At 38.3% G+C, this 12,256-nt stretch overlaps 1 protein-coding gene across 1 annotated transcript; it reads left to right on the top strand.

Moving 5' to 3' along the window:
• Positions 1–9,286: 9,286 nt before the first annotated feature.
• LOC114480417 (proline-rich protein HaeIII subfamily 1-like) lies at positions 9,287–10,782 on the top strand. Its single transcript, XM_028474551.1, has 2 exons — positions 9,287–9,629; positions 10,498–10,782. The coding sequence occupies exons 1-2, from the start codon at positions 9,373–9,375 to the stop codon at positions 10,652–10,654; spliced, it is 414 nt and encodes a 137-aa protein (XP_028330352.1). The 5' UTR covers positions 9,287–9,372; the 3' UTR covers positions 10,655–10,782.
• The last annotated feature ends 1,474 nt before the right edge of the window (positions 10,783–12,256 follow it).

Raw genomic sequence — 12,256 nt, forward strand, 5'->3', positions numbered from 1 at the left:
AATTAATCTCTTCAGGTGCTCCGTTGATATCTTTATATTCTGTTTTGGTCATATTTTTCAATCTGTTTCGATTTTTCGATTCTCTATTATGTTTTTTGAACAATAACGTCAGCGGAACTGCCAAATTAGGACATCAACTCCAGGCCCAACACTTCGAGCTCCAGGATGCTGAAGTTACGAGAGGATAAGTCAAAATGTTGGGTTGTTGGATGTAGTAACCCACACGCTTCATTACACCGTCTCCCAGCATCAGAACCTTTTCAAAGTGCCTGGTTGAGTTTTATTTTTTATAGAAATGTACCACATCTGTGGGTAAGGTCATTTTTGTGTGTGTGAAGCACTTCAATGATGACTGCTTCATCAACCTCCACCAGTATAAAGAAGGATTTACAGAAAGACTTTGTCTGATTGAGGGTTCAATTCCTTCTATCTTTGGAGACGATGAACAGAGCACTTCGGTAAGCTGTAAATAACGCTAAAAAGTGTGATGATAAGACGTCCCTGTCATTGTTTTGTTAGCATTAGCAGTTGCACCGTCTTCATATGTTAGCGCTGTGTGCTCGTTTTAGATCCTTGATGATATGGCCTACGTGATTTAATTTAAGTCTAAAGTTTTCATTAGTCATTTCATTTTGCCAGTTTTGTCTTTGAAAAGACTGTATTAAAATGCATTTCGTGATGTTAGCTTGGCGCTAGCGTTAGCTCGGTGCTTGTGTTAGCTCACTTGTTAGGGTTCTGCAGGTTCATCATCTTCATTTTCATCTCGCTCCACTGGGTCAGACTCTGGCTGGAACATGTAAGGCTGGATGGACAAGTCTTCTGTTGTTGACATTGTGTAAATAACGTGTGAATAAACTTTTTCTGCGCCGCTACATAGCCGTATCTCTTCATATCAAACTACAAAAATGGCCGAGCAGGGTGGAGTTGAACCTGGAGAGGGGGCGGGGTATGAAGTGTCTCATTTGCATTTAAAGAGACCACACCAAAACGAGTTGCTCTTAGAAGCACATCAGAAAAGGGGTGGAGCTATAATAATGAGGAATTCAGACCCAAGCAGTGCAGTTCCGCTTTATATAGACCACAACTGTATGATTTATATGTAAAAAGGAAGGATTTAAAACCATGTTATGTCCCCTTTAAATAAAGTCAAAGTGAACTCATGTGAAGCGTTTTATCAGATATTTGACCTGAATACTGTTGGTAGTGAGTGTTTTTGATAGATTACGAAGGAGGATTGTAGTCAGTAAAAAAAAAAAAAATCTGTTTTTCAAATAATTTTTTTTAAAATCCGTTTTCCAAATGATTATTATTTAATTCTTTTTCCGATTTAAAAAAAAATTTAAATCCGTTTTCCGAATTATATTTTTTAAACTGTTTTCCGAATATTTTCCACAAAAATCGGAGCTAATAACTTTTAAAATATAATTTATTTTCAAAGGAAGAAGAAAAACATTATGGTTCAATGTCTGCTTAAATCATTTTTCTCTTTTTTAAAAAACATTTTTTTTTTTTTCAAATAAAGTAAAAGCAACTGTGGATTTAATGTGATCTATAGTGACTTTACTCTCACTGCTCATTAAATATGTATTCATTAGATCTTTTTCTATAGTTTCAGAGAACAAACCATCATAATTTAATCATAAATTAATTTATACTCAACAAATTTCCTCTGAAATCCATTAAATCATCCACAGACCAAATCCTTCAGGCTGTAACTACTTTATTCACTCTTAAATCACCATTAAACACATTTATTCTGACTGGTTTGTCATAAAGTTTATAAAAAAGTTGGTTGTGACGTCAGCGCAAAAGTTGAGTGGTTGCCAGGTTGAGTATTTTCCCGCTGATTGTGAGATTATAAAATAACTAACTTAGTGATCAAACAGTTTAACGTTGGTTAAAGGTGATATTTATGTTTTATTTGGATGATGAACGGATGGTTTTTGGGGCATTTCTGTGGATATTCAACATATTTCATGCGGGGAATCATCGGTTGTATCTGGCAACCAGCTAGAGTCAGGAACAAAGCAGTGAAATGGAGGACGGACAGAGCTGGATGATGACTACCGTTAAACTAGAAGAAGAAGAAGAAATATTATGGAGGGAAGTGAAGCTGAGTGAGACGGACAGTGATGATGATGATGATGATGAAGGCTGTCTACGTCATCACGACCACCTGTGGGATGGAATGTTTGCTCCAAACTTGGAGAAAAGCGGAGAAGAAGAAACGGAGGAGTGTCCGTCCAACCCAAGTATATAAAGCAGCGCCACCCAGCGGCAAAACCTGTTGTTTTTCAAAATAAGTTAAAATATCTGTCAATAAAATGTAAATAATTCCTCAGGTTCAACCAAACATCACTGGATTTATTTAAACGGTGTTATTTACTATTTATCACAAAGTCAGCATGGTACTATTTTATTTTGAAAAGGTTTGTAGATAAAGAAAAAGGCTTGAAAAATCTATTTATTTATATAACTGGTAAACACTGGGTAATCTACGTCCGCTATTCTCAACTGGTGGGTCGGAGCTCAAAGTAGGTCTTGAACCTGTACTGGTTGGGTCGCAGACAGCTAGTCAAAAAGAAATAAATACCTAATGTCTCTCATTTGGACTTGTCTCTTAATTTGAAAGAAACATTTTTGACAGGCATTCTGCGAAATGCATGTTGCACATGATATAGATTTATATATTTTTAAAATATATATATATGTGTGTGTGTGTTTTTGAAAAACTACATTTGTTTGGTTGAATTCTAAAAAAAAAAAAAAAGTGGGTCACGATTTAATGACTGTGGTAATATGTGGGTCCCAGGGTGAGACAAGTTGAGAACCTCTGATCCATACAATGGAGCATTGTAGTCAGTAAAAAAAAAAAAAAATCCGTTTTCCGAATTTTCTTTTTAAATCTGTTTTCCAAATTTTCTTTTTAAATCCGTTTTCCGAATTTTTTTTTTTTTTAAAATCCGTTTTCTGAATCAATTTTTTTTTTTATATCCATTTTCCGAAGTAATATTTTTTTAAACCCGTTTTTCAAATTAATCTTTTTTTTTAAAATTTGTTTTCGAATATTTTTTTCAAAATCCGTTTTCCGGAATAATTTTTTTTAAATCCATTTTCCGAATTAATATTTTTTTTAAATCCGTTTTCCGAATTAATATTTTTTTCGAAATTAGTTTTCCGAATTAATTTTTTTTTAAAAATCCATTTTCCGAATTAATAATTTTTTTAAAATCCGTTTTGCGAACTAATTTTTTTTTTAAATCCGTTTTCCGAATTAAAATCCGTTTTCCAAATTATTTATTTTTTTTAAATCCGTTTTCCAAATGAATATTTTTTTTAATCCGTTTTCCAAATGAATTTGTTTTTTAAAGTCCATTTCCGAATTTTTTTTTTTTTTTTTTAAATTCGTTTCCGAATTAATTTTTTTTATTTTTTATCCGTTTTCCAAATGAATATTTTTTTTTTAAATTCGTTTCCGAATTAATTTTTTTAAAAAATCCGTTTTCCAAATTAATATTTTTTTTTTTTAAATCTGTTTTCCGAATTTTTTTATTTTTTATCCGTTTTCCAAATGAATTTTTTTTTTTTTTAAATCCATTTCTGAATTAATTTTTTTTTTTTTTAAATCCGTTTAACGAACTATTTTTTTTTTTTCTTGTGGGGATTATCTCGTAATGTTTTTTTTTTTTTTTTTAATACAGAGACTGGTTTCGGGTCAGAGTTCATCACAATGGTGTCATCCACAGTGCTGGATATTCATCCATTTATTGATTTTTACTTTTCGAATTAAAATATAAAGATATTAAGGATTTGCAGTTGGCACAACTTTAACATGAGTGACGGACAGGTAAAGATGATACTTTAGTTCTAGAGGACACAGTCGTCATAAAGCATAGCTTAGAGTCCTGGTTGAATTCATTAACAACAACTACAATACTACGGCAAATTCACGGATACCTTTGGATAATAATAATAATATTAATGATGCATTGGATTTTATTTGGTGCTTTTCACAGACACTCAAAGCAAAATTAATTCGGAAAACGGATAAAAAAAATTTTTATTCGGAAAACGGAAAAAAAAAAAATTAATTCGGAAAAAGGATTTAAAAAAAACATTTTTTTTTACTGACTACAATGCTCCATCGTAGAATAGCTTTTAAAATATAATTTATTTTCAAAGTTAGAAGAAAAACATCATGGTTCAATGCCTGCTTAAATAATTTATTTTCCTTAAAAAAAACAAAAATATTTTTTTTTTTTTTTAAATAAGATAAAAGCAACTGTGGATTTAATTTGATCTACAGTGACTTTACTTTCACTGCTTGTACAATATTTATCTACAATATCTATTGTTTTAGAGAACAAACCAATCATAATTTAATCATAATTTAATTACTTCCCAACAAATTTCTTCTAAAATCCATTAAATCATCCACAGACCAAATCCTTCAGGCTGTAACTACTTCATTCACTCTTAAATCACCAATAATCACATTTATTCTGACTGGTTTGTCATAAAGTTTATAAAAAGTTGATTGTGACGTCAGCGCAACAGTTGAGTGGTTGCCAGGTTGACTATTTTCCCGCTAATTGTGAGATTATAAAATAACTAACTTAGTGATCAAACAGTTTAACGTTGGATTAAAGGTGATATTTATGTTTTATTTGGATGATGAACGGATGGTTTTTGGGGCATTTCTGTGGATATTCAACATATTTCATGCGGGGAATCGTCGGTTGTATCTGGCAACCAGCTAGAGTCAGGAACAAAGCAGTGAAATGGAGGACGGACAGAGCTGGATGATGACTACCGTTAAACTAGAAGAAGAAGAGGAAAAGGAACAAATATTATTGAGGGAAGTGAAGCTGAGTATGAGTAAGACGGACAGTGATGATGATGATGATGATGAAGGCTGCAGGAGGAAAGCTGTGCTGGAGGAGCTTCGTCATCCCGACCATGTGTGGGACGGAATGTTTGCTCCAAAGATGGAGAAAAGCGGAGAAGAAGAAACGGAGGAGTTTTCAGATGTGTGCTCTGTGAAGGAAGAGGTTAGAACACTCCGTGTGTTTCCATTCATTCACTCACTCACTCACCACATTCATCCGCTGTTACACACACACTGGAGACTAGTTTAACTGGTGACCCACTTCATTCACACTCACATTTCTCTATCAATATGTGACGATGTAAAGGTGGAACAACCTGTGTGTACTCAGTGGAACACAGAGAACAAACTACAGAAAAACACACTTTATGTTAATGAGCTAAGGAGTGGGCAGGGACCGTCTACAAAGTCACACCCCCAAAGGAAGCGTCAACAATAACACCAATAACCCTGTGGACAGTCTTTATTAGGGCTCTCTATTTACTACAGCAAATATAGTTAAGAAGATACTTTATCTGATTTATGTTTTCATAAATATCCAGTATTAATGTCATTAATTAGTAATAACTTAAAAAAATAACTGTAGTACCCTGAGAGCAACTGACAGTCTTTGTTGTGTCTGCCCTTTTAAATATATATAAATATATGAAACGTGACTTTCTACCATTTTGATAAACTCTGAAAACCTTAGGCAATCGTTAATAATTTCCCCTCTAAGTACTATGAAAGAGATATTAACACAAATGCTGTTTATTAATTTTATTTTATTATTATTATTTTACCCCGCCCAGCGCCCAATGAGAGCTGGAGATTGGCACTGGCAGACCCCCGCAACCCTGTTTTATTTTAGTCCACATGTGGCTAAGTTTTGGGTCAATGTACAGTCATGGTTAAGGTCTATAGATATTGTTTTGTGAATCACACCACAGAATATTTTGTGTTGTTGAAGGTAAATGTAAACACTTTTTGAATCTGATTATCTTGCTGGGTAAAATGTCTGTTTTTAAAGCTAAAACTATATCAAATATATGTATAAAACACTTTAATAATAGAGTTTATCATCAGTATACGCTAGAAACTATTATAGCAACAAATAACAACAGAATAACTGAGCATGAAAATAAATGGAATGTTTGTTTACTTGAGTTAGAGATATAGTTATTAGTAGGGGTGTAAATCATTAGCTTCATCACAATACGATGTTTGCCGATATCACAAAGTCTGTCACGATACAAATTTGATTAGTTTCACAAGCCTGTGATCGATATGATGTGATATCATATGATCACCTCACACAATCATTTACATGTTTATCAGCTCACTAAAAACAACAGAAATATGATTTAACCAATTTATTTCTAAGGTCTTTCAGGCATTAAATAAACAATATAAACACCATTCTGTAACATTGAACTAAGTGTTAAACTTTGAATTGTGTGAGTGATAAAAAGTATCTATAGTTTTATTTAAATTACTATGGTGTAATACGTTTTTAATAATACAAAAATATGGCTTTAAAAACAGTTGATTTCACTGTAACAAACTGTAACCAGATGGAGAAAAAAGTGTCACTGGCATGTTATTATTATTATTATTATTATTATTATTATTATTTTAACATTGACATGTTAATGAATCCACACTGTTATATAACTAAGTATAAAAACGTATTTTAAGGGGCATATAATGAATTTGTGTAAAACAAAAATGACCACATGGTTTATTTATTTTGATTTGGTTTTAAAACAGAATAACCAAAGGACGAAGGGTACACAGATAATAATGCTACATATATGGTTTTGATAAAACTTCTTTAATATTAAATAAATATCTTAAGTGGACTTCCAGACACTTGTTATTCAGTAGTTCTGTTTATTTACATGAACAGACGTTGTTTGTTGTGAGGAGTTTGTATAAATCAACCCATTTACGAGCACTGACCAAATACTGAAAGTATCAGATCTCAGTGTGTGTGTCTGTGCACTCACGTGTGTGCTAAACCCCTAACAAAACAACCTTCTTCAACCTAATTCATATCATCTTAAAATCAGCATCACTACTATTGCGCTGCACTTTGATTATTGTTTAATTTCCTGATGTATAGTTCATCATTTTTACCTCTTTCCTCTGGTGGCTTTTTCTCATTGACTCCTCGCGTTGCTGAGGGTGGCAGCTAGGAATGTGCGATATTTTATCGTTTATGATTTATCGTCAAAAACATTCTCACCGGTAAGAATTTGTCACCCCTCGATATAAACGATAAATTCCCATGTCTGAAATTAGCGAGGGCCACAAGTCTTACTGTCATAAAACCACAGATTTGTTTATGGTCAGATTTAACACTTGTATGGAAGGATAAAAATGAACATGTCACACGTTGTGTGAAATAAATATTAACATAATAACTAATGTCACTATTCCATCATCCCATTTTGTGAAACGCAATATTTTTATATTTCATCAGCAGTAAAAACACTATTGAAGTTATTTGTGCTTTTAATGTGCTTTTTTTTTTAATAATTTTATTTCAAGTGAGGAAATAAATGAATTACATACAATAACACTAATAGTGATCCACATGCACAATTATATTCCATAAAATATCAGCTCATGAGCTGTTTGAGTCAGCAGTTATTGTAGCCTTTTTAAATGTGTCTAGTGTTGATGTATTCACATTTATTTGTGTTTTTAAGGAACCTGTTTACACTAAGTTGTGAATTTTTTTATTTTATTTTTATTCATAGTTTTTATTTATTGTGACTTTTATCATTATCATGATAAATACTAGAAATTATCGGGATACATTTTTTTGTCAATATCGCCCATCCCTAGTGGCAGCAGGCATTGCAAGGCTTTGTTGTCACGTGGCATTTGCTCCGTTATGCCACTCTCCTCAAGCAGGAAATGGTGGCACGGACGTACAGACGTGCTATGTGAATTTCAAAATAAAGGTGTATCTTAAAGTTCACTATGTTTATCGATGTTTTCATTGTGCATCGATGTAATTGGATCGTTAATTAATTAATCGATGTGTATCGATGTATTGTTACACCACTAGTTTTTGTGTGTACTTTCTTAAAGGTTTGCCATTTGTTATGTTATAAATGATTTGGTAATTGTGTTGTATTTTTATATTGATTTTTCATTAGTGTTATTGATTTTATGTTATTTTTCATTCTGTTATGTTATACATTTTTGTTTGCTTTGTGCTTTTTTATCTATATTTATATTCATATTTGGCTTTCCTGTCACAACACTATGAATGTGTGGATGATGATGGTTGTGATTGTGGTATGCAGGGATCTACCTCTACACTAACTTTTCCAGTGGTGGCACTGGTGCAACTATCTTTCTCAGCTGGTCTCACCAGCACAGAATTTGGTCTCACACTTTTGTCCTTTTTTTTTTTTTTTTTTTGAGCAGGGGTGGAGAGTGTACAGGATAGACATACATGCTGATGAATAGTTGACTTAACTGGTGTATCGTAGTTTTGTATGAAGTAAAGATTGACAATGACTCGAGATATATTTGCTAAGTTTTTCAATGTTTTAGTGTCAATATTAAGTTTTTCTGCAACAAGCAGTGGCTGAAATAACAGGTCATTTATTTTATACAATTTTAAAAGAAGACGGAACATTTTTTTTAAATAACAGCAAATCATAACAACAGGTTACATGTATTCTGTTTTTTTTATTTTGCAGAAAGGCTGTACTTGAATTAAGTTAACAGTAACATAACCAACTTAGAATCTGCATTGTTTCACCCCATGAATTAAATTCAGAGGGTCCAGCTCTGATAGTGGGGTCTCCTAACCCTCTTCCCCTGGTCAGGGGTCTGTAACCTTTACTCTACAAGGAACCATTTAACCTCATCTCACCTGGATTAAAGTCCTCCTGGAGCCATAAATACCTTCTCTATGAAGACAATACAGTGTATTACATTATATACAGTTATAATTATATAGAATAATGTTTGATTTCATTTGATTTATATTGATCATGTAAATGGAAACTTAAAAACAGTTTAAAATAAATAAATTGACATCAAGAAATAAAATACTATCTTGCATCTTCAAATTCTTACACATCTCAGTTTACATGAACACAATGTTATATAAAGAATATTTTTATATATAGTTAATGTATATGAAAAGCTACAAAAAGTAACATGAATATGATAACACATGATCATGTGATCAACACATGCTAATTACTCATTTCTTGCCACACATAAAACATACATATTTAACCTGTACATTGGTGGTTAAATGAATCTGTTCCCACACAATTAAAATCTCTATTTTCTTCCAGAATAGTGTTTTTGTTGGTTTAGTTTCTTACCAAGGATTTAAAACTTAAGGTTAGCCACAGGTGCAGGAAAGTTGATGGTCTGTAGATGTTACAGGAGGTGAAGTAGGAATGTACAGGTTAAATATGCATGTTTTATGTTTGGCAAGAAATTAGTAATTAGCATGTGTTGACCACATGACCACGCACCACCCGCCCCGGAAGACACCCGCCAGGACCGGTCCAACCAGCCGGCCGGGCCTGCCGGACCCGAAGGGCACCATCGCAGGACAGGGAACCCCCAAGGGTGAGCCCCAGGGCCAAACCCCCATGAGAGGCGCCCAACCCACCCCGGCCCACAAACCGGCCACAACCCAGCAGGAACGCACAGCCCCAGACGGCGCAAGAACAGCAGCCCAGGCCCCGCCCCCCACCGGACAGCGTAAGCCATGGGGCAATGCCCCCCCCGGCGCAAGAGTGACCGGCGGCCGCCACCGCGGGAGAGAGGCACCCCAATGGCACACAACCAATGCGAAGCAGCAGCCCCCAGCCAAAGGCGCAGAACCCACCCGCCCGCCAGCCCGCAGATAGCAGGACTGACCCACCAAGTGGCCGATACCGACCCTAACCACCGGAACAGCTAGAGCCGCCTCCCAGCAAAGAGCACCATCCCGGAGCGCCAAGCGACCTTGCCCCTGCCCCGCCGTAGATGCCAGCACCCCGTCAGCGCGCCCACCCCCCACACAGGCGAGGCAGGCCGCCCCGGACCCACACGATGAGACAGGCACCAAGCCCCACTCGTAGGGAAGGGGCACCCCCATGCCCCACCAGGCCGGCATTGCCCAGAGAGACCCTGCAAAGAGAGCCCCCAGCAACACCCCTCCACACCCCCCAGAGACCCACCGCCACGCCCGACCGCACCCTCCTGATCTCTACACGGTAGCCCAGCCATCAACAGAGAGGCCGGGCCCCCACCCGACAGGCCCAAATGTGTGAAGCTACCCACCACCCTGTTATGGTGCCTCTCCATCCAACCTGTGTATATATTTGTGTGATGCAATAGCCCCGGAGGGTAGAAGTGGTGGTCCCACCCTCCGGGGGGTGGTGTGTTGAGGTGTAATTATAATTGGTGGGATTAGTAGGGCAGCTAGAGGTGGGAGTGCTGCCCCCGCGCCACTACTTAGTAGCACAGGCGGCGGCCCCCTCCACCCCCAGCCCCACCATCCAGCCCCCCAAGGGTTGGGTATGAGTGAGGTGCAACAAGTGGGTGAGCCAGATCAGCTGGGAGTGAGTGACGTGAAGTGGCCATGTAGGAGGCCTGTCCGGTATGAGCCCGGCCCGTCCGCATAGCGGGCCACTGGAGAGGGTAGATGGCGCAGACGGGCCCACGCAGAGGCACCCAAAACACCCCAGCAACCCACCTAAGCCATCCAGGTTAAGGCCACCCCACAAGCTCATAGAGGTCCAGGACTACAGTTAGATCAGTGTGTTAGTAAAGAGTGGTGCTGGCAGTCGCTTGCTAGATCATCAGGCTAAAAACAAAAATTCAAGATTCAATGCAATTAGAAAAGCAGTCCAACGCTCCTTAAAGCAGGTTGTTTTATTTTTTCTGAGAGCAGACATCTTTTCCATGGAAATAAATTCCATGAGGAGATTTCGCCATTGGTTTATGTTTAACGATGTTTTATTTTTCCAATTCACTAATATTGTTTTTTTTGCTATGGCAAGTGCCGCAAGGATGGATTGTGATTTGTTTGCTGGAATATCAAGCATAGTCAGGTCTCTTAACAGACATAGATTTGGAGATAGAGGAATCCTGTAGTCCAAAATGGAGGACAGTTTTTCAGTGATTAGAAACCAAAACTGTTGAACTGGTGAACAAAGCCATACGGCATGTAAATATGAATCAGCTGTTCCCTGGGTGCACTGAGAGCAGATGTCTGTTGGGGAGAAGCCCATTTTATACATTTTCTGTTGGGTAATGTGGGATCTGTGGAGGACCTTGTATTGAATTAGCTGAAGATTTGTGTTTTTATCCATCCATCCATCCATCTTCTCCCGCTTAGCCGTTTCCGGGTCGCGGGGGCAGCATCCTCAGTAGGGAGGCCCAGACTTCCCTCTCCCCGGCCACTTCCTCCAGCTCTTCCGGGGGGACCCCGAGACGTTCCCAGGCCAGCCGAGAGACATAGTCTCTTCAGCGTGTCCTGGGTCTTCCCCGGGGCCTCCTTCCGGAGGGACGTGCCCTGAACGCCTCACTAGGAAGGCGTTCAGGGGGCATCCTAATTAGGTGCCTGAGCCACCTCTTCTGGCTCTTCTCGATGCGGAGGAGCAGCGACTCTACTTTGAGCCCCTCCCGAATGACTGAGCTTCTCACCCTATCTCTAAGGGAGAGCCCAGCCACCCTACGGAGGAAACTCATTTCGGCCGCTTGTACCCGTGATCTTGTTCTTTCGGTCATGACCCAAAGTTCATGACCATAGGTGAGGGTTGGAACGTAGACCGACCTGTAAATGGAGAGCTTCGCTTTTTGGCTCAGCTCCCTTTTTACAATGACGGACCGGTGCAGACTCCGCATCACTGCAGATGCCGCACCAATCCGCCTGTCGATCTCTCGCTCCATCCTTCCCTCACTCGTGAACAAGACCCCGAGGTACTTGAACTCCTCCACCTGGGGCAGAACCTCATCTCCAACCCGGAGAAGGCACTCCACCTTTTTCCGGTCGAGAACCATGGATTCGGATTTGGAGGTGCTGATTCTCATTCCGGCCGCTTCACACTCGGCTGCGAACCGATCCAGTGAGAGTTGAAGGTCACGGTATGTTGGAGCCAACAGGACCACATCATCTGCAAAAAGCAGTGATGCAATACTGAGGCCCCCGAACCGGACCCCCTCAACGCCCTGACTGCGCCTAGAAATTCTGTCCATAAAAGTTATGAACAGAATCGGTGACAAAGGGCAGCCCTGGTGGAGTCCAACCCTCACCGGAAACAATTTCGACTTACTGCCGGCAATGCGGACCAGACTCTGACTCCGGTCATACAGGGAACGAACAGCTCCTATCAGGAGGTTCAATACCCCATA

This window comes from Gouania willdenowi, chromosome 18, assembly GCF_900634775.1.
Source record: "Gouania willdenowi chromosome 18, fGouWil2.1, whole genome shotgun sequence".
In the NCBI taxonomy this organism is placed as follows: Eukaryota; Metazoa; Chordata; class Actinopteri; order Blenniiformes; family Gobiesocidae; genus Gouania; species Gouania willdenowi.

Bases quoted from the DNA above. Each gene is read 5' to 3' on its own strand.
- LOC114480417 (XM_028474551.1), top strand. From the start codon at position 9,373: ATGACCACGCACCACCCGCCCCGGAAGACACCCGCCAGGACCGGTCCA. The intron at 9,630-10,497 runs CAATGCCCCCCC...AGGAGGCCTGTC, and splicing joins GGACAGCGTAAGCCATGGGG to CGGTATGAGCCCGGCCCGTC.